Source organism: Lonchura striata, chromosome 1 (assembly GCF_046129695.1).
Source record: "Lonchura striata isolate bLonStr1 chromosome 1, bLonStr1.mat, whole genome shotgun sequence".
NCBI lineage: Eukaryota > Metazoa > Chordata > Aves > Passeriformes > Estrildidae > Lonchura > Lonchura striata.
Genome location: NC_134603.1, coordinates 113496359 through 113523044, shown reverse-complemented (window position 1 = coordinate 113523044; position 26686 = coordinate 113496359). Strand labels below are relative to the sequence as shown.

The window sequence follows — 26686 nt, the reverse complement described above, 5'->3', positions numbered from 1 at the left end:
CCCCGCCCGCCGTGAGGAGGCGGCCCCGGCGCTTCCCGGAAGCTGCCGGCAGCTCCCGGGCGGGCGCGGACGTGGCGCTGCCATGGCGGAGCCCGCGCGGCTGGAGCGGCTGGAGCGGCGCGTGCGGGAGCTGGAGGAGGAGCTGGCCCGGGAGCGGCGCGGGCGGGCCGCGGCGCGGGCCCGCATCGACACCATGAGCGCCGAGGTGACCGACTCCAACCCCTACAGGTGCGCTCTGTCAGCGAGCGGAGGATGGGAAGGGGGAGGCTCTTCCCCGTCCCCCGCGGCGGGCCGGGGTGGAGCGGGAGGAGGCTCGGACGGGTGGGAGTCCCGGGGATGGGGCTGGGTGTGCTCAGGAGGGTGTCGGGCGCTGCAGGAGGCAGTTGCTCCGGGAGGGATGCTCTCGGATTTCCCACCTGGCTGGGCTGGCAGGGTTACTTTGTATTATCTTGCTTTACAATACAGGCTGAGAGGGAGAGGAAACCTTGTGAGTTTTCAGCTAGGTTGGTAGTAAAGGGGACAGCTGTTGGTATTATATGAGGTTTTATTCTCATTCTTCCAAACTGCCTATTTTAGAGGTTGGTTTATAGAATTCTCGAGCCTTAGAGACCCCTTCCCTTCTAGAAATCTGATGATTTTTTGGTTTTTGTTTTGTTGGTTTGGGTTTGGTTTTATTTTTCCTTAATACGTGTTGATACTCGTACTTTCATGAAAAATGCCATAAAGGGACAAAATGTTACTTTAAAATCCTTTCAGTTATCCTCAAAACTTGATAGCCTCTGTTTATTTTTTTTATATTATGTTAATCTAATCAAAATGATCGAAAACAGTGCAAGTCTTCACTAGTTTGCTGCCATATGGTTCATTACCAAAAAAAAAAAAATAAAGTGTCACCTTTCATTCTGTAAGTCAGGGATTCATTTACAAAAAATATCTGTGTCTTCCTGAGTTCATCAATATTACTAGAGGAATAGTTGCTTGAGTTTCTGCGGGGTTAGGACTCTGGTGCAAATAGGAAAGCATCTACTCTGTCACTCAGACTGTACCTAGCTGGCAATCAGAACTGTAATGGAAACAGCAGGCTTGAGTTTATTGCTTGGTGAGGTTATTTCAAAAGCAAAAGTGATTTTAAATACCTGAAAAGCAAAGTTGTTCTTAGAAACATAAAGAACGTTTTCTGTGTAACGTTGCATTTATTTTTTCTTTGTAGTCGCTTGATGGCATTAAAAAGAATGGGAATTGTCAAAGACTATGAGGTAGGATTCTATGTGTAATGAAACATTACTTGAATTTTTTTCCCTGGGAGGATCACTTTTGAGATACACATCTGTATATTATTTCTTTCCACAGAAAATCCGTACCTTCACAGTTGCAGTAGTAGGTGTAGGGGGCGTTGGCAGTGTGACTGCTGAAATGCTGACAAGGTGTGGCATTGGTAAGGTAATGAGAGTTTTTTATTCTTCTTTATCTTTATAGTAGATGGACCAGTCCTCTTTGTAAATAATTTGATTTGATATTACCCAAATAAAAAAATGTTGTGAAGAAAGCACTCAAGAACAGCACTTGTGTAAGCATTTCACATAAAGAGTCTGTATTTTTATTACACTGGTAAAATTGATTTATTTAGGTCTTGATTCTGTATCATGTGGGTGATTCTTGTTTGGATGTTTATCATATCCATATTCCTATGAACCCATCTCTCTAATCTTGATGCTGCAAAAGGATTACTGCCAAAGGAAAACAAAATAAAGAAAAACGAGGGGGTATTTCAGATAAAGTCTTATAAGAACCAAGTTTATAACATGCAATTGAAATGCAGTAGATGACAAACAGAAAACTTTATCACAAACATTAGTTTGTTGTCTGGCAGCAAGTAGGAAGGTGATAATAGAGGTGATACTGTTCATATGGGTTTATCTGTTGAATATTCTTAGTTTTAATGACTTAAAAGATTGGTTCAGTTTTTCACACCCTTATGATGTTAGTACCTATTGTATGTGAACTGAATGGGCTTCTGAAGGGACGGAGTTTGGTTGGGAGAGTTTTCTATGGCTTTGGTCTAAGTTTTGTTTTTCAAAATTGCCACAGTGCTCTGTTTGCAGAATCTCTGGAGATTTACACATGTTAAAACAATCTTTGTTGTAGCTGCTTCTGTTTGATTATGACAAAGTGGAACTGGCAAACATGAATAGACTCTTCTTCCAACCTCATCAAGCTGGATTAAGTAAAGTGCAAGCAGCAGAACATACTTTGAGGTATAACTTGGAGAAGTGGGTATCAAAATGTATTTAGCCAGGATGCTGCTCCAGAAAACCAATGTTTCACTCTTAATAATTTGCAAAGGAGAATGATCTAATTTGGGAATTTGAGTATGAAATATTTGTGGGGATTACTGATACTTCAAAGACATTTTTGTATTGGCCAAAACATTAATGTGAGTATACTTTTTAAGTATAGCCAGTTTTGCTCAGAAGTTTGGTATAAACAAAGTCACTTCCATATTTTATGGTTTTTTTTCTTACCTAATCTGAATTTTTACAAATATGGATGAATTCTAGAGTTCAGAGTGGAAATTTAAGACTGTAGCAACACTTGTGAAGTTAGGGAGAAGAATGCAAATTATCATTGTATTGTTTACCACTGATTCCTGTTATTTCCTCCATAAGGGATATTAATCCTGATGTTCAGTTTGAAGTACATAACTACAACATCACCACACTGGACAACTTTGAGCACTTCATGGATAGAATAAGGTAAAATCCCCCAACTTTAGTATATTGCTAAATTCTGCTGATGTGTGGTTCTACACAGCCTCATGTATTTCTTGTTGGGGCTCTTTTTCAATTTAATATCTTCCAATTGAAAACCTTTGGGAAATACATGTATGTGAAGACATTCCTGTCTAGATGTGTTATGAAAAACAGATCAGATCATATCTTGAGTGCTCTGTAGTAGTTTTCAGGTATGATTTATAAAATGAAAGGAGAAAGTAGTGTATCTCACAGAGATCTGAAATGACTTGCACCATTTGCAGTTCTGTTGTACAAAGATAAAATTCTCCAGTACTTTGTATTGTGAGTGCATACTATATAAAACAGTCTAAAATGCTCATATATTTAAATCCCAGCTTCAGCATGGTGTTGTTTCTACTGCATATCTAAGATGCTGATTGTGTCCTCTACTGCATTTGCACAAGCTTTGTTAGAAATTCACTTTTCTTGGCCTTCTGTACTCTAAAGCATCATGTTGGTTGCCATGTTGGTGTTTTGTTCTGATGGAAATTTCCTGTAAATTTCTGATGCTTGTTTCAGTAATGGTGCACTGGAGGAAGGGAAGCCTGTGGATCTGGTTCTGAGTTGTGTGGACAACTTTGAAGCTCGCATGGCCATTAACACGGTAAGGCCACCCAAGGCACAAGCTTGTGGAAGTCTGCTTTCTCCTATAAATAATGTCAGGAATTGTGGAACTGTAGAAAAGACAGGAAGCTAAAAACAATTTCCTAAGAAATGTCCCCCTTGGCCTGAGGAATCTGAGCTTTTCCCCAGTATTTATAAACCCATTTTATGTGTATAAATATAAATATCACTAAAGACTTGAAAGTTACTATCAACTTATGGTTAGTAAAAGATGGAAGCATCATAAACTCTGTCTTTTCTAATTACTCTAACAGTAATTATATGGAGTTTATATAACAGCATTTTCAAAGGCTGGTATGTTAAATCTTACAAACTTTTAAAGATTTTCTATAGCTAATTGTAATTCACATGACTTTTTGTATACTAAAAATGCTGTTTATTTAATCAAACTGATTTTCTTTATAGTAGCAGCCAATGTAGGGTATATGCCAAATGTATATTTTCTGTTCAGCTGACTTGATCCATAAATTGCAGGCAGGGAAGGCACATAGATAACACTGTACCCAAGCCTCTAAAAATAGTTTGTGGAATTATATTCTGTAGTGTGCTGTGACTGGGTCACTAATGTCTGTATGTGTTAGAACATCACAGGTCCTCAGGAAAACACAAATGGCTGGCTTCATAAGGGCAACTTTAATTTGCTGTTTGATTTGTCCTTTGATAAATTATTTATCTTCTATCTCTTCGTGTACCTTTTTCTGACCATAGCCCCTTTGCCTGAAAGCAGAGGGATGAATTTGTGACTCCCATTTTTTTGGGTTCCTATTCTTTTCATTAAACTTCTGCAGTGCTGATGTGTGTTTCTGTGTTTATAAGGCCTGCAATGAACTCGGACAAATCTGGATGGAGTCTGGAGTGAGTGAAAATGCAGTGTCAGGACACATCCAGCTGATCATCCCTGGTGAATCCGCTTGTTTTGCGGTATGTGGTGCTCTGCTGAATTGCTCACTTGCCTTTTAGAGCAGGACTGGGAATGTGAAGATTAGCGGGCCTTGTGAGTGTGATCCTGGCTCAGCTGATGCAGTACTTTAAAATTCTGTGGGATTTCTTGAATGCATTTTACAGCTTAATTTCTCTATTGCCCCTCAGTGTGCTCCTCCCCTGGTAGTAGCTGCAAATATTGATGAGAAGACATTGAAAAGAGAAGGAGTTTGTGCAGCCAGTCTTCCTACAACCATGGGTGTTGTGGCAGGAATGCTTGTGCAGAATGTTCTCAAGTAAGTGACTGAGTTGTTGCTATTGATGTGTACAACAAAATATTTAAATATTTAAACATGCTATGATTGGCACCATTAAGTTATACATAAAAAATGCTACAGTGCTGACTGGTCTTTGGAATTTTGCACATGGACAAAGAATAAATTAATTCTCTTGCCTGTAGCTGAGTTATTCTCACACACCATGAGAAGATGGGATTCTGTATTGATCCAGTTATTCTGTTGTCAGCTGACTACAGCATAACTGGATTTAGGGCAATTACAGTAACTCTACAACTCCATGAGTCTGAAAGTGTATTCTAAAAGTTCTTTGAGGAAAAATTATTCATTGAACAACTGAAGTTTTAGGTTTACACCTGTATTACAAGCTCCTTCTTTGTGTTTCTAGATACCTGTTAAATTTTGGTACTGTGAGTTATTATCTTGGTTACAATGCAATGCAGGATTTCTTCCCAACTATGTCTATGAAGCCGAACCCCCAATGTAGCGACCACAATTGCAGAAAACAACAAGAAAATTATAAGGTAAAAATGGTTTGTGTTTGTGTGTTGATTTTTTTTATTTCCCTTTTCTTAGCAAACAAAGCAAGTTGCAAATCTATAGTAAAAGAAAATGTTCGTTGCTCCTCCAGTTTGCTGCAGTCATCTTCAGATCGTTGCACGTGTTTCTAAATATGCAGTACTTACAGTTACCTGAAAGTAAAGGGTAGGAAGAAATGTTGAGCAATTATGTAGAAGAAAATATTACTTAACTGAATACAAACTTCTCTAGCAGTCATATGTTTCTGAGTGTTAATGGGTTTGGTGTTTTTTTGAACTTGCAGGTATTCTCCCTTTTTGTTCCTAAGCAGTCACCATTTAGAACCATTTAGAACCTTTTTATCTTACATATTGGAAGAAATGTGAATATTAGGCTTCAACTTCTTTGCTGTTTTTGGAAATTGGACTATTAAATTTTGGTTAGTGAGGGGTTTCTTTTTTTGTGTTTTCCCTCCAGAAAAAAGAAGCTGCAAGACCAAAAGAAGAAGTAACTGAAAAGGAAGAAGAAATAGTACATGAAGACAATGACTGGGGTAAGTTGTCACCTGGAGACTAAATTATTTTCCCAACACTGAGATTCAATTTGGGTGAACACAGTTTAAGGTAGATATAATTCTTCTAGTTCCTGTTTTTCATAACTTACACTGTGGCTTTTTTATATCTTTACTGTTGGCTTTTCACAAGTTTTTAAAGTAATTTTACTACAACTTGAGTGCAATGTTTTGAGTGCAGTATGGTGTTTTAGGCTCAAAATGTAACTGATGCTTGAATACAAAACTTCCTCAGAGGATGGTTCTGTAGATGAGAGAGATATAAGAAGATGTATTAACTGCATATTCTTTTTAAATATACTAAAGGGCAGTTGTCATTTCCATAAGTACTGTGCTGAGGCATCCCATGGATTTTTACATTCCTCAAAGGGTTTTAAATTAGAAGGAATTATCTTAAGGAATGGTAAATGTGTTTTATATAGCCATTTTAAGAATGGAAATATATGTTCTGTTTATTACATGCTATAGAAAATCATCTTATCTTACAGCTGGGAGAAGTGTTCTTATGGTAAAGTTTAAATGGCAAGGACAAGGAAGAGATGCCATTCTGGTTCATAAGTTGTCTATATAGAATTATTTTGTATATTGTAAAGGGAAAATATTTTCTATTGATAATGGAATGAAGTTGTTGAAATCAAAGGTGTTTTTAGTTCACAAAGGGAACTAGAAAATAGTTGGGAAAGTAGTTGCATTTTTCCTCTTTCTTACTTGGCAAAGTAGCTGCATTTTTCCTATTACTGTGATGACCTGGTGATTAAAGAACTTTAATGGAGTTTTTGTTTCCTTTTAATGCAAAGGCATAGAATTAGTATCAGAAATTTCAGAAGATGAACTGAAGGCTGCATCTGGCCCAGTACCTGAGCTTCCTGATGGAATTAGTGTAGCATATACTATCCCAGACAAGGTAATGTATTTATTCTTTATGAATTTTTGAAAAACGCATTGTAGATTAAATTTATAATAACCAGCTTGGTTACCCTTTAAACCTAAAACAGCATTCCATCTTGAACAATTCCAGTGAAATGTCACCTCAGTTCATTTGATTATTCTTTTTTATTGTCCATTTTTGTGTTCCTGGGAAAGATACTTCTTTAAGTGGGGATGCTAGTTTGAATGTACTGCTGAGATGATAGGAATGAATGCATTTGGGTGCTGGGTGAAGGACAGCAGATACCACTTTCTCAGTTGATATTTTGGTGACTAGTTATTTTTTACTATACATATCTTGTAAAAACTGTATGTAGTCAAAGAGCAATGAATATACCTGGGGAACATAAAATCTGAATGTCCTGCAGTAAGAACATTCTAACTCCTAGTCAAAATAGTTTACAATTGAAGCTTTTAATCACTTAGGCCTAATCTCACAACTGAGTGCCTGCTTCTAGGAAAATGTGTGGTGTAACAGCAATAAAGCTGATTTGTGGGGGTTTCTTGTTTACTTTTTTTGTTGACAACTTTTTCTTCCTGTTCCTAACAGGAAGAGAATTTAATAACTGGGGAGACAGTAGCAGAGTCTGAAGAAAGCCTAGAAGAACTCATGGCCAAAATGAGAAACATGTAGAAAAACAAATATTAAGTGCAACTTTCATGAGTTTGGATGGACATTGGATTTTGGGAAGACCAGACTTCTTACTTTTTTTCCTTTTTTTTTCCTCCATTGAAGCTTACGTTTTCTGATGAAACAGAACGGTTACAGGGGCAGGAAGGACACAGAGTTACATGTTCATATTCTGTTTTCTCATCATGTCTTTATTAACAGATAGAGCTGTGCTACTGTAAATTTTAGTTTCTCAGCATTGCTAGTGTCCAGATATTCAGTGGACCTGGATAAACTAAAAAAAGCAGGCACAGCACATTATCATGTAATGTGAATAGCACATAGAACAGGCCAAGGGAAAGATGAAATCTGCTGGAGTGGACTGAGTGGGTGAAGGGCAGATGATAATGCCTCTCTCATGTTGCTGCTCCTGAGTTTCCAGGCACTTTTACTTGGTTGTCATTCACTGGTCTAAAGTCTTGGCATGGATCATGCTGTGGCTACTTTTTCTGAGTAATGAGAACATACAAGCCTTTTCATCTGCCTTAAATATCCCTGAGATGGAATTTTCTTTGTCAATGCAACTTTACTCCTGCTTGTCCTTAAACAGCTGCCTAGGTTTTCTATGTGATGTTTTTGAGTATACTGTAAGAAGGTGAAGTCTTTTGTTATTATTACATTAGCAGCATGCCACTATTTTGTCTGACAGATACTTTTCATGACAAAATTATGATTAATATTTGAAAAAAAAAGGGAGAGAAAAGACTTCAGTTTCAGAAATCTAAATATTATTTTGGAAGTCTAACTATAATTCTCACTCCCCTTCACATGGGCTATATTAAGTCTGAGTTTGCATAGAAAGTCTTCTAAAGTAAGATGCTATAAATGTTTAGTTTTGCAAATATTTTCGTTGGAGTAGCTCACCTGTTGTATTTGTCTTGTAAATGACATAAGTACAGTCAGAAAACCTTTTAAATGGACACATGTTAAACTGACCTGTAAATATTTGCGTCCTGGGGCACCAGTACCCTGCAGAACTGGAAGGATCAGTTTCAAATATTTTAACTACTGGGCATCTGGGCATCTGATCCAGAACTTGGTAATTATTTCAGCCTTGGAAGTATAATACAAATACTTCCAAATTGGGCTCTTTAAAAAACTTTTCCACAGTTTGATGCAGCCAACACAGAGCCAGCTAGTAATGGCAGTAATAGTTGTATTCCACTAAAATGAAAAGAGACAGCAATACCATGGTGGTGCTTCTGTTTCTTAGGGCAGCTGAATGAATACCTGTTAGTTATACTAATAATTAGTTTAAAAAAATGTTTCATTTCTAAGTAATGGTTACAAAATTCAAAATCAGTTTCCTTCACAGCTGACATCAAATTATATTATACACAGGACAATAATTTTTAAAACCAGTGAGGGAGATTTTGGGTGGTTTTGAGTGTGGGGCATTATACTGTAAAATTAAAGTGGCTTTTTCAGATTGAGTTCTCTTTTGGAGAAACCAGGTTTTAGAAATGAACTGCAAAGAAACAGGAAATAGATTCATGAGACCATTAGAAAGGTAGATACTTGAATCTGTGTCACTAAGTCTACATTAGCTTGATCCACTGTCAATTTATGTGTTACATTTCTGTGGGACTTTCACCTTTCTGTTGGGAACAATAGAGGTCACGCACACAGCTGTGTGGATCTGGAGATCCTGAGGCAAATGGCCGAATCATTTCTACAACAGCTCAGTTCATCCTGACTCTAAACTATTTGGCTGCTATCACAGGATTGACAGCTTTATGAGAGGCAAATTCAAGTACACTTTTATGAGGGAATTAATACATTTTTGTATGCCCTGTTAGAGAGTACAGAAAATGCTTCCTGTGTTACTTTAGACTTTGAACTTGTATATACAAGAAGAATTTGAAATAATCACAAAATAAATAAAAGATTATTTATGTGTCAATGGTTAAAATTATTTAAAAATAAACAGCATCCAAAAAAGCAGCATTAAGGCTTCTTTTTTTTTTTAATTTAAAAGATGTTTACAAGTATAATGTACTTTAAGTAAGTACATTTACTTTTAACTGTAAAACAGAATAGAATATTTACTGTTTCTTTGGTTATGAAGTAACAAATACATTGCCATGATTAAGTCCAGCTTTGTTTATTGGGCAATCTTGTAAAAATGTTCAGTTTTTACAGTGTCGCATGAACATTATGAAGATGTTGATGTTCTGACAGTGTAATTAAATCTCCATTGAAACTGGTGACCCTCTGCTTTGAGGTGGAGTTGTCCTACACAGAAGTTTTAGCTGGCATATCACATACATCGAAATGACTTTTCCTTGCTGTCCGTGAGGTACAGCTCCATGGCAGCTGTCTCATAAGCTTTTTTTGGGTTCACCAGATAGTCACATGGTTCCTCACCCTCTTTGCTAATGGAAAATGGATGGTTTGGACCTGCTACCAATTTTTTATTTTAATTTTTTCTTATTCCAAAACCAACCCTGCAGCCTGTGAGGAAGTTGGAGAGAAGTTACCCAATGCAAGAAGAGTAACAGTTCAGCAACAGTAACACTGAGGATCAAGAAAGTAACTTCTTATTTAAACTAGCAACAATAAGGGAAACTATTTAGGAAGGAAGATGTACCACTGTTGATGATAAAATCAGACAGGACAAGCTAGACCAGACATCTGATAATTGTTTAGAGGAGAGAATTACAGTAGGTTGAGGTTTTGGAGAGGAAGAGGGTTGGGTATTTTTGTTTGGGGTTTTTTGTGTGTGTATTTGTGTGTCTTTCCTTTTGCCTCTATTCTTAGCTGGTGACAATCCTGCAAAGAACTTTCCAATTTTCAAAACTTTTCAAGGTGGCTAAAATAGAGTGGCAAACCCTTACTTTGCTTACAAACCTATTTTCTTAATAAGAGGAGAATATTCAGAGAGCTATTACAAAGTCTCAACTCTTAGTGCTCTATCATAACACCTTCAATAACTATTTTTGATTTTTGTTTTCAATTAAACCTTAACCTCAAAAATCACATTTGGATTTTATATTTGTGGTGTCGGTTTTATATACCTTTTCTTTTGCAAAGTTACTGCATTACCAAAATATTAAATTCCTCCTAATTAGAACAAGGGCTGGAATGAGTAATATTTAATTCTACTATAAAAGAGAAAAAAACACTTGGAAGGCAAGTACTTCTTTGAAGTGAAGGCCATTTGCATTTCTGAAACTGGATCAAATTAACATTAGTTGCCTCTGAAATATTATAGTAGGGTTTCAAATAATTTTCTACTTACATTTCTTTTTTTTATAAAAAAGTCTTTTTTTAGTATGTATTTAAATTGATGCATACATTTATGGACTGAATGAGAATAGAACTCAGACTGATTCTTCCAATGACTCAGACAGTAAGAAATACAACAGGCAGGTAGAGTTGATTAATATTTCTTTATCTGATGGCAAACTATTGTGCATCACTAGTTTTTCCCCAGCTAATACAAACATTCTTATATTTTAAAGGATTCAGTAAGAATCACAGTGAAAGTATTGCTAAAGTTTTAAGAACAGGAAATTGGCCATAATCATCCTCATTCTGATTCCTCATTGGAAGTATTTTTATTGAACAGAGTGGAATCTTACAACAGCTTTATCTGTACATGATGATGATATATTTAGATACCCCAGTTTCCCAAGGAAACCACTTAATTTTGCATAACTCCCTTGAATGAAAGTTTGCTTAAGCTGAAATAACCCTGCAGGTAAAACTTCAGGTTAAACAGTATTTTCAAAGTTTTTTTCAAAATTACCATTTCTTCAGAAACAACTTTAAAGGCTTGTAAAAAGGCAGGAATGATTGATGATTAAAAAATACACAAATCCTCTAAGCCATGCTGTTACAACACAGAAATAAGAAATGCCTCTTAGAGCTTATACAAGTGATTCAACTTAATTTGTTACAGTCCTGGCACTTAGGCTAGGAGGCATCAAGTTTTTGCTATTAGCTACAACTTGAGCTAGTAACTAATGTGTGTACCCATGTACAATGAAAGAAGCTCACTTTGCCCCATACAGTTGGCAAAGTTAAGGCAGAATTCATGCAGACAGGCATCAGTCCCAAAACAGTACATAATCCTTAGAAAAATGGATTTGTCTTAGTACATTTCTGTCTACTAATATCAATAGAGACTGCCTTTTCTTGGAGCCAGTTTGTATCACCTTTGTCCATGTTCCAACAAAGCATTTGGGGATAATGCACTTTTTAAGCTGAATGTGTCTCCACTTGATGAGTGTCGGGAAGTTGCTTTTCCACCTATCAACAAAGTCTCTGCTTCTTTTATTTCCATAGCTCTCTTGTAAAGTTCAGCTGCCTTCTCAAAGTCTCCCCTTTCATAGCTTTGGAAAAGAGCAAAACAAAGTTGTAACAAGCAAGTAAAACAAGTTTCTCTATTTATTTAAATTGAAATATACACCATACTATCAAAATAATGTACTTAAAAGTCCCTACTTTCCTAGAAAGTACACAAGCCCAGATGTTTTGTTTCATGCAGTAATTTGCATTTATAATGTTGAAGCATATAATCTTACCTTAGCACAGCCAAGTTTTTCAGTGTTTCCCCCACACGAGGATGCATTTGACCAAAGCTGTCTTCATAAATCTTTAGTGCACGTTCATAGAGAGGCAAAGCTTCAATCTGTTTTTTCTTTGGGTAGCAGAAAGTTTCTTTGTTATAGATGTGTATTTCTTTCATACAGATGTATATTACATGGGCTTTTTTTTTTGCCAATATAGTATCAATGCATCCTAGACGCAGTATCATGCCTACCATTCACACCAGTTATCTCTTGCCTGCGTTTTTATTGCCAAATACGCTTTCAATACTTAAAATGGAACCCAAGCATTTGCAAAAACTATAAGGAATTTCCCTTTTCAATACAAACAAGTTTCTTTTGTTTCATTTAAGTATAGGTCACTAAAAAGCCTAAGACAGGAAATATAAGTGTTAGGCATGAAAAACTTACCATCTGACAGTAAAGGACAGCCAGGTTTACCAGAGCAGTTGCTACACTTGGGTGTTTTGGGCCAAATGACTTCTGTCGAATTTCAACTGCTAGCTCATACAGAGGAACAGCCTTGTCAAGTTTTCCCTAGAAATAACAGGGAAAAAAATGATTCATTTTTCTGGTATCAAGATGGTAACAGGAAAAACTATTTTAAACAAAAGCCTTGGAGAAGATCTAATTGTTTCTAGAATAAGGGGATAAACTTTGCTAAGTAATACATATATTCTGCATAGATTATTTATCCTGACTATTTATTAGAACCTAATTTTCCAAAATACTGGGCATATTCAACTTCCAGTTAATGTGTTTCTCAGCTAGGTCTATTTCTTCCTTTCTTATTTTTTTTTTTCCCCCATGAGTGTCTCATTAAGAAGGCTGTAAAAAGAATTTTAAGTTGTATTTTTTATCAAAATAATTGTCTCTGCCGACTTTTAATTTGCGCTCAATCAAACTAGCAAAGAGGTTTTTGATGCAAATATTGAGTGGCTTTGCAGCTTCCAGCAGCATGAAAATTAGAAGCTGATGTGAGCAGAAAATAATGTGACCCAAAACCATTTAATGCAGACAATAGCAGGGAAGAATTTCACAAAAACATGAGCAAATTTGATCTAAGAGATTATCTTCAAGGTATTTTTTTCTCTTTGAAGAATAGTAAAATGTGAAAATATAAAATAAATAAAATTCTTATAGTCCACTGAACTTAATCTTGGTTCAACTGCTGGAAACAATATATCACTATTAAACTAATAATACCTAACAGTTAGAACAACACCTAAAAACACAGATATTCATAGCACATTTTGAAGTTATGAAATGCAGAAGTTAATTTTACTTTTGTTAATTTTACTCCTCATAGTGCATTTTGCACACCAGTAATGCTCATCTTTCACTGAGTCAACAGAAGCTGAAGGTGGTTCAGTCAGACAGTTTATTTGTAAACTGCTATCTCCCTCATAATTCTAAAAGTTTCCCTTAAACTGACTGTAAAGTTCAAGGTCATTGTGTAAAAAGAACTATTCCTACCCCCTAAAACATGATTTTTTCCATTAAGACAAAGACATTACAGTTAATTTAAGTGATCAGAAGAGGTAACAGGTGCGTGCTTACCATCTTTTTGTACAGCACTGCTAGGTGTTTCACAGTGTAAGCCAAAGAGGGATGATCTGGAGCTAAGGCTCTCCTCCTGATGTCCAAAGCTTTCTCATAGAGCTCCTCAGCCTTGTCATAGTGCTTCTTCTCATTATACAGGGCTGCCAGGTTGTTCAGGGACTGCGCACAGTCTGGGTGGTCAGATCCCAGGACTCGCTCCCGCATTTCCAAGGAGCGCTTCAGGAAAAGCTCTGCTGTCCTACACAACATATTTGTTCATCAATATTTTAAAGCTGGTAACATCGGTACAGGCTGAAGTGCCTGTTTGAAACAACAAACTCAACCTTGGAAACTCAAAGTAGAATCTGTTCAGAACTGACAAAGTAGAAAAGACACTGAAGCAAAGAGCATGTTTTATCTCACTACAGTCAGGTGCTACTATTTCAGCTTTCATTTCAGCTTTACAGCAGCTCCTCTATCAAAACTACAGGTGATACCCCCATAAGACTGATAACATCCATTACTACTAGGCAGCTTCTTATCATGATATCCACACAAACCCTGCCATACTATTCTCAAAAGGTCAGCTTAGTAAATCGGGAAAATCTATTTTACGTTAGAGGAAAAAAAAGACCATTTATACACAGAACTGTAGGTACAATTCTGAAGCTCTTAGACAAGTGTCAAAAGGTGTTCACTCTATGCAAGGCTGGAGGATCATGTGTGGCAAATAATTACTCATTAAGTGACATACCCTTCTGCCACTGATTTCATCTTAACTACATGAAGTCTTGGACTTGCTGGTTCAGAGCAGGGATATATATTTTTAGAAATTCCTTAAAACTGTACTAGAAAGTTTATACCTTTTCTCACCTATGCAGTAGCAGAGATACAGCTACTCTTGAAGTAGGTTGCATTTAACAGGAACTACATATGAATAACATAGAATATTAAACAATCTTGTATGAGATTAGATAAAATATTACCCCTCGATAATCAGTCATTTCATGAGGGTAAACTGATGAAAACTCCCCATGTCCAACAACGCCCCATGTCCAAAATCAATTTTTCACTGCAGAGATCATGAATCTGTAATTAGATCCTAAATAATTATATACTTCTGTAATTATCCAAAAGCTATCCAAAAGGGGCCTTAAAACATCAGGTACAGGAAGAACTGGAAGTAAAAATACTTCCAGAACTCACTCTGTACTTTTTTGCTGGGCACTTCTGTTCTTCTCTGAAAAGACTCAGTTCACTAGAATGGGATTTAGGTGACTTTACAACTCCCTCATAACACATAGCTTAGATTCTTCTGTCAGCTAAAGAAGTTGATGTGAAGAGTGGTTGAACATACAATCAGAACTATCTTGCACCTTTTGTTACCCTTCTTCAACACCCTTGTTTATCTCTGACTGCTTTTAGAACACCTTCATGCTGTTCTGGCCTTTCTGGCTTTTAGCAGGACGTCAGGGTAAAAGCTGATGGATCACAAGCACAACGAATATTTAGGACATGACTTGTAATACTGTCATAGAAAAACAACAATCCTGCTGGTAAAAGATGAACACTGCAAAGGAGAGTCACAAAATAGTGGAGATGAGCAGAGAAGGCAGAAGTTTGAGAGAAAACTGGAATTTACAACAAAGGCTAATTAACTGTGGGACATCAATTCTGAATGCAGGAAGTGCACTAACTTGGTAAATACCCACATGCCAACAGCACCAAGTAGAAAATAAGAGTGAATTTCACAGTGAACAAAAGCCAGTAGTATGAACAAGGGATAAGTATTTGATTACTTGTCTGCATTTAGTGCTACATCTCACTGCTCTGCCTCCATTCAGACATCTGAGAACTCTCAGTGGATGTGTCACAATCAGTACAACTTACTCAAGATTATTCTGCAGGTAATAGAGAACTCCAAGCTCATTCAGGGTTCGAGCATTATCTGATGTATCCTTGCCTAACGTGAGCTCTTCCAGTTGCAGGGCTCTTTGACGCAGGAGAGCAAAGCCACACTACAGCAAAAAGAAGGAAATGTAAGCCAGTAACCAGTACCTTTGAAGTTTAACACTAAAGACAGAAAACCAAAATACTTAAGTTTGGTGCCAAAGTAGCACAATAATCCTCCTTAAGTTCTATTCTTAAGCTACATGGCAAATGCTTTCTTAAAATATATCAGCAAATTTCACCAAAAAAGTGAAATTTTGGTGAAAATTTCCTGGCAATACAAGTTAATTGTGCAGTCACACCTCTCTCCCTGTATCAGACATGCTAATTTGCTTAAACTCCACAGTTCAAATAACCAGTTCAGATCAAATTCTTAGGTTTAGAACCTCAAAATTTAAAATCAATTTAACCTCCAATCCTAAACACCACATACAAACACATATAAAATATTACTCCAGGCTTCACATCAATCTGTTTAAAATTAAGTTAATACTTAAAAACAAAATAAAGTAAAACAAAATAAAGTAAAAACAAAATAAAGTAAAAAGTGCACTCTGCTTATTTTTGATCTTTGCAGTCTTGATAAAAATAATTTTGCAGAAGAACTCAATATAGAAATAGATCAAATCTTCATGAACCAAATTAATTCTTATTTAATCACTATGGAAATAGCAACATGTTTGTGGTTTTTTACTACTTTCATTAGAGCTACAACTTGAACTCTGGAGTTATTAGCTGGACTCTTACAGTACAGGCATTACATGATAAACTCTTAGCTCAAAAATGACAACAGAAACCCTGTAGCTGAAAAACAACACAGGAGAAGAAAACAGGGAAAACTCTGTATGTCACCTAATACTTTTACTGGGATTTTCCACTGCAGTAAGCACTGCATTCACTTGTAGGACAAATGCCTCAACTACTCTGGAGATCACCTTTTTCCATTGTGACTTTGACACACAATTGCATCGGCTGTAATTCTGCACATCTGAAATGTACATATCCACTTGTTTCTTTTCCACTACTTTCAACTCCATTCCAGTTGTACTGATACATCTTCACTTCCAGCAGAGTTGAAAGTACAGTTACCAAAGCTGCTACTAAGGTACTTCACTACATATGCCCACAATTATCAAAAACCCTGGTGCATTGTCAGCTCTGAGGACACAATTTATCATCTGTTTAGCACAACTGCAACATCCCTTGTACACCTTTTTAAATATCAAGCACTGCCTTACCAGACTGCCTTTCTGCTTTGCTGCTTTTTGGCGTATTTTGAAGGACTTTTTCCTCAGTTGCTCAGCTTGTTCATATCTGAAAGTAGTTATTTGGATGTGAGAAGAATATCAAATGTAATGTCAATAAGCATCCTGGAAAGATTCTGAGTTACTTAAGCATACAGATTTGAAAATTCAAGATTCTTGAGAATAAATGCACTTTTTTTCAAATACAAAATTTACAAAATTATTAGGGACAGACAATGTTTCTCCTTTATCTCTACAAGTTTTTTGTTAAACTAAACACAAAAGTTGGCCCCTCCTATGTGACCTGCTACAAAAATAGAGAGGGGATGCTTGTGGTTGCATTTGAACATATTAAACTTGAAAAGAAAAAAAACCAGAAAAATTCTGGCTTCAGGATGAAAATTTTTGCTGTTAATTTTTTTCTGTACTATCTCCACATAAAACAAAACCAGCAGTGTAATTAAGCTTACTTGTTCTGCTTTTGGTACAAGGTTGCAAGTGCATCAAGTTCACGGGCCACCTGAGGGTGTTCAGCTCCATAGGCATTTTCAGAGATTTCCAATGCCTGTTTATACAGCTGCTCAGCATTTCCAAACTTCTTCCACTGAACATACACTCCTGCCAGCTGGTGGAGTGACTGTGCCACCCTGGGGTGGTCTGGATCCAGCGCCGTCTCTCGAATCTCCAGAGAGCGCTGCAGAGGAGCTACAGCCTGTAATAGCCAAGGCCAGAGCATGAGGGGAGCAGGCAGCATCCTCTATGCTGCAATAACTGAACTACTGCCTTAGAAAGCACACACTGAGCTCTGCTTCATTTGCCTTTTTGCTGTTACAACAATCTCTAAATGTACTTACCTGACTGAGAAGACCTAGGTCCTTAAGAAACCGTCCCAGGGTCTCATAAAGATCAGCCAGGCAGATCATACTTTCCTCTCCCTCACTGCTTTTTTCATATTCTTTCAGAGAGTCGAAATACTCAGCTGCCATAGAGCTCTTATCTTTCCCAACCAGCTGCCAGTAACTCAGCAATTCTGCAAAATGTCCCCTGTTTTAACAAGGAAAAGAATCTTATCTCTGATACCCCTCTATTCAGACCAATGCTAGGAAAAAAGGTCTACATGCACAAATGTTGTTGTTATGTTACAGCATCTACAGAGACAATCCATGAAGAATAACACTATTCAACAGCAATATTTATTCCTTTACCAGCCCCAGGGTGTAACAGAATAGAAAAAATACATTATTTATATGGAAACAGCATTTAGCACTTCAGCCTCTACTATTACTTCAGCTCTACTATTTATTTGAATCTGTCACTTTCTGATTTATATTGAAAAAAAAAAAAGAAATGTTTATAATGGCCAAAGCAGTTTCTACCTTTGTACCTTTTGTAAAGGTTTTGGGATACAAAGAGATTCAAAAGACACTTGTGTAGCTTTTGCTTATCTCCCTGCTGTTGGAAGAGCCAGGGAAGTTCATCTGCACTTCTCCAAGTCACTCGGTCTTGACTATTGAAAGAAAAACAAATGAAAATTAAAATTCCAACAGGCCTAACATCTTGTCAATTTGCTGTGAAAACTAGGCAAGCATACAATTTCCACACCTGAATATCAGAACCTATTACTGTAAGACCTGTGTACTCCATTTTCTTATATGTTCATTTTAATTTCACTTCAGAAGGCACTGGAACCCCCAGGCACTCCACAGAAAGCTACTTCTCCATCCCATATGGACTAATCTGTGCCTGCCAGCAGGACTGCAGCCCTGCAGGAGCCCACGGTCCCTTTGTGCCTCCTTTGTCTGGCACACTGTGGCCCTCTTGGCTTCCTGCTATGCAACAATAGATGCTTGGAGGAGCAATAAACAGCAGCCCACAGCTGGGACTCAGGTAACACAGGATGTAAATGCAAATCAGTTTTCAAACTGGATATGAACTTGCAGATGTTCAGCTGTTCTACCAGATCTCCTCTTATCTATGTACTAATTGCTTGCTGAAGACAGTGGTTTTCTGCTTCAAGTCCCAAACAAACTCAAATTTCCTAGCATTTACTGGGAGTTAAAAATCCATAGGGGGTTGGAAACCACAAAATAACTGATATGGTATTAATTCATGCCCTACATTTCCCCATGATCACTTCATCATCATACACCCATTCCCTTTCACAGACCTCATTCTTTTCCAAGACTAAAAGCTATCAATAAGTAAACTTTTAAACTGACAATTTTGCATAGTTATTTTGCCATAATAATTTACTAAACTCAAAGAAAATATATGAAGAAACCAAAATATCTGTGAGGTATGAAATCTGCAATTTACCACTTCTTGAAGAATTCTGACCTACCTTAACTGCATGGTGAAATAGTCCACTAGTCTTTGTCTATAGGCAGAAATAACATTTTCACCTGCTTCCATATACTCTAGTTTTACCATCTCCCATGCCTGAAAGAGAGTATAAGTAAAAGAAAGTGAATGCACTTAATTTGTTTAAGTGCTGATGATAAACAGGGTGATGAAACATATCTCATGCTGTAGAACTAAAAATCTTTCAATGACAAAAGCACTACAAACAGTCTTACATTATACCACAGCTCTGGTGTGGTTATTCAAGCAATATTCCTTTCTCCTTCGATTATTGTTTTTTTTGGGAAGCTAATGTTTTCTAGGATGCATGGAGTTAACAATTAATAGATTAGAAATTTACAAAAGGTTTGAAAGGCCAGATTTTCAGCAATACTGGTTTATCATAGCTCTGGTAGTTTTTAAGATGTTTCTATAGCTGACCAGATGTTAAGGAGAATGGATGAGCAAACATACATTTCAAGGCCTAAGTACCTAACAACAGAACTTATCTAAAAAAACAGGGCTTGGAGTCAAGTGTTGGAGCTTCACTTGCACATGTTTAGCATTACAAACTTTACCTGGAGGTGCTGGAACTTCAGCAAACCACAGCCATATGTCAGCAGACACATTTTGTGCAGGCTATGAAGGAGCGAGGCCAGCACTGCAGAAGTCAGCTCAGGATAAAGCTCCATCAGCTCTGATTCACTCACCCCATTGTGACTGACACCAATGACACACAGTATCTGCATGAAGCAGTAAACAAGATTTCATACAGTTAGCAATATTTCCTGTAGAGCTTAGTTACACTGAAATATCAAGAAAACGACTGTTTATCACTGAGATAATTTTATAGCCAAAACCCTGCCTATACACACCCTTTCCCTCTACACAAAGAAGAGACTTCAGTGTTAATAGTTTAATATTCTAATAGATAAAGAACCAAATGGGACACTCTGGGACAAAAAAATGGCTCCTCAGACTTTCCTCTATCACACTGGGAGAGAGTAACTCCATTATCATGAGGAACTTTCATCTAAGTAAAATATGCTGAGGGTCTTTATGCAGCCAGAACCAAAAAAGTAGCAAGTAAGAGTATTGTGTCCTAATTAAAAAAAATGTTTTGCACAAGAGGGAAATTCTGCAAAGGTAGGAAGAGGAGTCAGAAATGTAATAAGCAATGTCTGTATTCACAAGCCACCATGTTTTGATTGCATTTACTATGCTCATTGTAATTCATCACTAGATCATGGTAGTAATCAGCAAGGAAGTGCTAATTCTGTATCACATCATAGTGAAAAAATCCTGCTTTATTCTGTGAGACAACAGCTCACTTGATATTTAACACAAAGCAGTCATACATTCTATAGTTATGCAACAGATGTAATCACATTAATTAAATTGTCCCTTCTATACTAATAATATACAATAATCTCTGAATCATACATATGAACTAAGATAAATTTGTATTTACTTTTAAGTTAAGAAAAGATCTTTACAGGGCTATTCATTACCCATAGAAACCATGATGCATTTTCTGCTTACCTCTCTCAAAAGATCTTTCTCTTTATCACTCTGCAATGATTCCTGAATTGATCTCAGAACAAGCCTGTACAGTGACACCGTGTCTTGACACTGGCAACACTGCTGAAGAATCTCATCAATATTTCCTGTATTTCCAACACTGAGCAGAAGGACAAAAAGGGTAAAGTTTAACATATTAAAATTGGCTGAGTTAGATTGACTTGAAACTACAGAAGAGCTCTATCTCAAATATTCTCTGGATTCCTACAGGGTTCAAAAGGTGCACAGCACCCGGCGAGATTTAAACACAGAAGAGGTGAGTTCTTGCAAGCCAATTTCTGTCATATGTCTAATTTTTCTAAATAGCTGCAACAGTTTTATTAAAAAACCTAGGATGCAGTGTTCTTTTCTTCAGCAGGAGTACAAGAAAGAACATCAGGATGGATAGAGATAAAACCACATGCTGCTATTTCATTTAATGAATTTACAAAGCAAGCTTTCAGGAGAAATTAAGTCTTCTAGAACACAAAACGTGAACAAAAATAATGAAATCAGTCACCCGGAGTAAATTACCAATTAGTGTATCATCTTCTGGGAGTCTCTTAACTAAAAATGCATCTTTCTCAACAAGATGAAGTCTAGGTTAATAAGAAGCCAATGCACTTATTAGGTATTCTCTTGCACAACAGGGAAGATTAATTTTCTCCACAGCAGGAATTACAAGGCTAAGGAGCATATGCAGGAAGTTAAACTAAGCAGCTGTTGAACTTCCTTGTAGCGTTAAAAATCTATGGGGCAAACTCTGTGTACATCAGTACATACAACACACCTGAATTTAACTGTTTAACAACACAATACCAACATTCTCCAAGTACCTTTAAAAACCACTGAAGCAACTGATACACACATAAAGAAGAACAAATTAAGATAAAATAGAAATAGAAGAGCTGAAAACAAATACATATAACTACTTGGATTCACTTAGTATCAAGCTGGTGACTTCATAATCTTTGATTTCTGTTCCTGTTCTATTCAGTCACTGAAGAGCAAAATTTCTCCATCATTTCTTCTTAACAGTATTCATCCTGTGTTAAATGAAAGCATTTCAAAAGGCTAACCTACTTGAAGCCTTCTAATCTAGTGATGACCATAGTAATTTCCAAAACACCTCAACTTACCAAGCAATGGTTTTGCCCAAGAGAGTAACATACAAAGCATTGCAAGTCGTGGCAGAACGACAGTGTCTCTCAAGCTTCTTCTCCTACAACATTTTAAATAATTATCTGTGAACTGAGATGAAACTAACTATACAAATAAAACACTCACTGTTTGAGAAGAAAACAAAAGTTCTAGATATTCTTTTATCTGCAACTTCTGAAGATTATACCATAGTAAGTAGTACACAAAATACTGCACACATTTCCAGCTATAGGAGCATATGAGTGAAAGTCTCTGAATTTAAGATGAAGAGTTAGGGTCTAACATTATATCTCAACATGAAGGTTACCTTACAGAATCAGTCTCAAAGGCAAAGGTAAAATACTGACTTTCCCAATCTCTCAGTGATTGTTACAGTATTATGCAAAAAGAATTCATTAAAACATAATTAAACCTTCTGGTGTTCTAAAATAAAATATCACATTTACAGCAGTATGTGCAACTGCACAGTTTTTCTGTTAAAAAGTTGTGTTGTTCCATCTGTGTTTCAGGGCTATGAGCCATGGGGTGAAAATACTCAAACTTCATGCTATCTTGAACAATCGTATTTAGTTAGTTAAATATAATGTTTTACTCTGGCAGCTGGGCTTATTTAATCTTTCCGTGTTTTCATTAAAAGTTATACTAGAGTAGGGTATTTTAGAAAAACTGCAACAGACATACCTGTTCTTTAGTCAATTTAACATTTGCAGAGTTACATTCTGCACTAATGAGAGATTTAACATCTTTGGAATTCAGTGGATCAAGATGAAGAGTGGGCCATAACCTTTGGTAAGAGAGAACAAAGTCATATTTGAACCTTATTAGATAGCACAAAAAAGTAAAAAAAGACATCAGAGTTCCAGGGCTTTTTAAAGATTTATATCAAAGCAGTAATTGAAGCTGTTCCCTTCTACTATTAAATTCATCTGAAGTAGAATTTACACTTTTAGCCTTATCCTGAATCTACATCATGCTATTGCAGTTCTTGATGTGCATCTGACTGCATTTAGTATAATTTTTCATACAGTTATGTGGATAGATCCATCACAGTAAAAAAAAAAAATCTGGTTTTTCAACAGCTAAAATCTGTCATTGCAGCTAAAATAGAGAAGCTTTCATTTTCCTCATAGATTGCAAAATCTTATCCTATTAAATCTTCACATCTTGACAAATCTATCTGCTCTTCAATGAGTAACTGCAATTTGAAATAATAATTCTAAGCCAGGATACTTTGACACATCACAGAAATATAACATACCTCCACGCCTGCGGACAGGTTTCTACATTCACTGATACAATCACTCTCACGTTCACTGGCAGTGGATCTATCAACCACTTCATATGCTTCTCAGCTTGCTTAAAAGCAAATTTTCATTTGTTAACACAGAGGTTGTTCAAAACAATGCCAGAAGTTGCTATGTTTCATTAACTGTGCAATCCAATGAAAGGAGTCTTAAATTCTCCAGTGTCCCTTAAAATCTTCCATGATCTGATCCTCTAGGCAATACTAAATGACCCACTTATACATATCAGCATAACTGTACACTAAATAAAGCAGATAGAATGCTATTGTTGAAATGTTCACCTCATAAAAATGAGGCTATTTATATGCCCAATAAGTCAGTTCACAGCCTTGAATCTTTGGATAAGTAATGTAACCAGACTGCTCAAAAACAAAGGTTTAAAGATAAAATTTAGAAGAAAAATACCAAAACAACCCTAAAAAAATTATCTACAAAAATAACTCAACTGTTCTTTTTACAAAACTATTTTCTCTATGTTCTCTCCAGAGCAAAGCAAACACTAATATTTTTTTTACATAGCTATGACTGAACCTATTATAATAGTCAAGACTCCTGTTAGACTGAGAAATGGCAAAGATATTGAAAACATACCTGTATTTGGTCAATAGAGTCAATAATTATAATAATGCTGCCTTGATGGCGTGCAGAAAGTTTTTCCAGCCAACGGGGAAACTCTTCCAGAAGTTTAGCTGGATCGAAAGTCAGAGGTGACACTAACCAAGAGTGTTGCATAAGCTGCAGAATTATAAACATGTACACGAAATTATACTTTAAAAATCAGCTAGGATAGTTGAAAGAAGTCTTAGAATACCCAAAAGGGGGGAAAAAAGCAGTTCTCTCCCCATAACTAACCTCCCCCCCAAAAAAACTCTATGTGATTTGGGGGCAATTTTTCTAGTCAAGTTTACACAGAATTATTTTCTTCTAGTTTATGTAGAAAGATGGCATATGCAGAACAAAGAATATTTCTTGAAACCAGTGTGTAAATTCTAGAGAGATAACCTTTACACAACAGACAAGAAATATGAAGATTTAAAGGACTTGAAGTTGCACAGATTAAACAGGCAAACATCTAATACATGAGAAAACTGCATGGATAGCAGAACTGAATTCATTTTTCTACAGGTTTTAGCACTGTGAGGCCCTAGTGCCACTCTTGTGATGGAAAAAGTAAGTTCAGACCCTGGCACAAAAATGATCCTTCTTATTCCCCATATACTCAGCACACAATTAAAAATAAACCAATATAGGAGAAAGCCCAATCTAGGAACAAGATGGTGCCAAGTGGCCAATACAGCCTCAGGTTTCTAAGCACACAGACACAAGACATACGACCTGCCTCTCTCATTGACCAGATGGCAGGGAATTTTGGAAAGAGTATGATTATATGGTTTTGTAAGTCATCGATATAGGTCACTGAAAACCTAACTGCTAATGCTGATCTATTATGAATATCCCAGAGATGCTATTTAGTTGAGCTACATTAAGTGTACAGGATCAGATTCCCCTCATTCTATAATGCCTTACATTTTATAGACTCACAGAAGAGTTTGGATTAGAAGAAGCTTGAAAAGTCCACCTAGTCAAATTCCCTGCAATGAGCAGAGGCATCTTCAACCAGACCAGGTTTCCCAGAGCCCAGACTGATCTGAACCTGAATATTTTTCCACTACATTTGTATTACTTTTCACTGATGCTGAAAAATTTGCAGAAAATGTTATCTTTGCACACACAAACACACACACAGACACACAAAGAAAGATGCAATTCAGGGCATGTATTTAGCATTACCTTCAGAGTAAGGCGCTTAATTATCAATGCAGATTCTGAACTGGTAGACATGGGCCTTCCAACAAAGTGGTAAAGAATGAGAGTGTTTGGTGAATGCTTCTGCTGTAATTGAATCCTAATGAAAGAAGAGAAGAAAAAATAAGACTCACAGACTGTAATTTTGCAAATAGATCTCCAACAAAAAGCATCATTTTTGCTAAAGTAGATAGAGTATCTTAGCTACACATGTTCCATGTTTATCTTACAAAACAGGATAGACATTTCCTGAGGAATAATTGAACTTCTAATGCCAGATTCCATTTTTGCTCTCACCATTACTGATAGCAAGTAGCAAGTGTCCTTCCTGGCACTGAATAGTCATGTGCCACTAAGCTTTTAAAAAGCAAAGACACCATCAATTTATTTTTATGACAGCAAATTTTGTCATAGCATACAAGTGACCATAAAATTCTATGGTCTATGATAAATTATGAGGATTCTTTCTTTATTTCAGATTCTTCTTGTGTATTACAGAAGGGCAATGCTATTAAGCTATCAAAACCACATTGTAATGCTGTGCAAAGACAGATGTGTAAGTGATGTCTTATCATAAGGTGTTGCAGCTGGTGTCAGGGAGCTGTTAAAAGGCAGTCCAGATGAAATTAGCAACTCAAATAACACAAATCATTCCAGCATGCTTAAATAACATCAGCACTTTGTAAATGCTCCCATTTTACCTCTTATTACTGACACAATGCTTGAAATGTAATGGAAACTTTTTTCTTAAATTTCATTCATATAAAGAAAAATACATTTAAACTACCATTTTGACAGAAGGAGAGATTTCCCAGAGCCTGGTCCTCCTGATACAAGCAGTGGTGGAATTGGTGCTGGTGCTGCTACTAGGTCATTCAGACGTTCAAAATACTATAAAAAAGAAGCAATCATTATAAATAGTCCAGTGTTTAAGGAAGAAATATTGCCTGGTATTGTAAACCATTTCAATTCAAAATGCATGTACCAGTTTATCAAGGTAAAGGAGCAACTACTGAAATGCAATATAATACAAGTGTAAACAGATGTTGCAAGGAAACACTTAAACCACAGAATTTATTCTCTCTTTTTAAAAAAGTGTATAATTAATTAACACTTTATTCAAAACTCTATTTAAAATGTAATCTTCAGTGTTAATAAACTGAATTAGTGTTATTATAGTAAAGCAACAGTGTTCTGGTTTTGTTCAGGCTTCCTTGCCCTCCCTTTCCCCAAACTACTCCACTATACTGGATATGGTTGCCAGGAAAAAGCTGGCATCTGCCATGAATGACTATTTTGAGCATACAAAAGAAGTCATTCTTACGGCATATTAATGTCCAAAAATATTGCAGCAGATGACAAAAATGGACCAAAGCAAAACACCTTTCACCTGCATGGGAGAAATATGTCTTCAAAGTAAAAGGTGTATTTAGATATACATTGATATTTTTTTTTAATGTTCTGTTATTCGATTGCTCTAGAACGTACTAAAGATGGTACAATCCTCCAAACCATTATCAATATAGGAATGGTGAAGTAAAAGAATATATTGTGCTAGTAAAATAAGGGTACTAAGAATTTAAATGCATGCTTTTGTTACATTGCCAAAATAAACTACTACACCACACTATGTGATAACTTTAACATTTATCCTCCTACATTCATATCTTCCCAACATGTAACTATTCCTGATACTCACAACTTGCAAAGTATAAGAAAATTATTTCCAGTAATGAGTAAGTACTGAGGTATTCAGCAGCTTTCCCTATAAAGTTTCCTTTATTCTTTTACAGCTGTATGATGAGATGAAATCTTTTCATTAACTATCTCCAAAAGACCTAACTCCAGGTGTCAAGAAAGAGATTGGATTTCCTCGGGGAAAAATAAAAGAGAAATAAAAAAATAG

At 36.5% G+C, this 26686-nt stretch overlaps 2 protein-coding genes across 4 annotated transcripts in view; one reads left to right on the top strand and one right to left on the bottom strand.

The window, feature by feature from the left end:
• Window positions 1-13: 13 nt before the first annotated feature.
• Window positions 14-26686, top strand: UBA5 (ubiquitin like modifier activating enzyme 5). 2 transcript variants are annotated; one of them, XM_021531246.3, is made up of 12 exons: window positions 14-228; window positions 1211-1256; window positions 1351-1440; window positions 2146-2255; window positions 2667-2753; window positions 3312-3396; window positions 4233-4337; window positions 4506-4633; window positions 5022-5157; window positions 5630-5705; window positions 6521-6627; window positions 26574-26686. In XM_021531246.3, the coding sequence occupies exons 1-12, from the start codon at window positions 83-85 to the stop codon at window positions 26601-26603; spliced, it is 1146 nt and encodes a 381-aa protein (XP_021386921.2). In that variant the 5' UTR covers window positions 14-82; the 3' UTR covers window positions 26604-26686. The 2 variants fall into 2 exon arrangements, with proteins under 2 accessions (XP_021386921.2, XP_021386920.2); XM_021531245.3 differs by lacking the exon at window positions 26574-26686 and adding an exon at window positions 7201-9264.
• NPHP3 (nephrocystin 3) overlaps window positions 5168-26686 on the bottom strand; it is a 29878-nt gene continuing 8359 nt past the window's right edge. The window contains exons 10-28 of one of the 2 annotated variants that reach the window (XM_077786862.1): window positions 25568-25671; window positions 24766-24880; window positions 23566-23709; window positions 22929-23026; window positions 22352-22454; window positions 21649-21731; window positions 20492-20630; window positions 19528-19692; window positions 18951-19048; window positions 17994-18116; window positions 17464-17653; window positions 17080-17321; window positions 16604-16679; window positions 15306-15433; window positions 13434-13674; window positions 12285-12410; window positions 11850-11965; window positions 11481-11657; window positions 5168-5325 (exon numbers count right to left, since the gene is read on the bottom strand). In XM_077786862.1, the coding sequence (XP_077642988.1) occupies window positions 5322-5325; window positions 11481-11657; window positions 11850-11965; window positions 12285-12410; window positions 13434-13674; window positions 15306-15433; window positions 16604-16679; window positions 17080-17321; window positions 17464-17653; window positions 17994-18116; window positions 18951-19048; window positions 19528-19692; window positions 20492-20630; window positions 21649-21731; window positions 22352-22454; window positions 22929-23026; window positions 23566-23709; window positions 24766-24880; window positions 25568-25671 (2472 nt within the window). In that variant the 3' untranslated portion in view covers window positions 5168-5321. Of the gene's footprint in view, window positions 5326-10693; window positions 11658-11849; window positions 11966-12284; window positions 12411-13433; window positions 13675-15305; window positions 15434-16603; window positions 16680-17079; window positions 17322-17463; window positions 17654-17993; window positions 18117-18950; window positions 19049-19527; window positions 19693-20491; window positions 20631-21648; window positions 21732-22351; window positions 22455-22928; window positions 23027-23565; window positions 23710-24765; window positions 24881-25567; window positions 25672-26686 lie in introns of those variants that run through there. The other variant, XM_021531243.2, reaches the window with a different exon arrangement.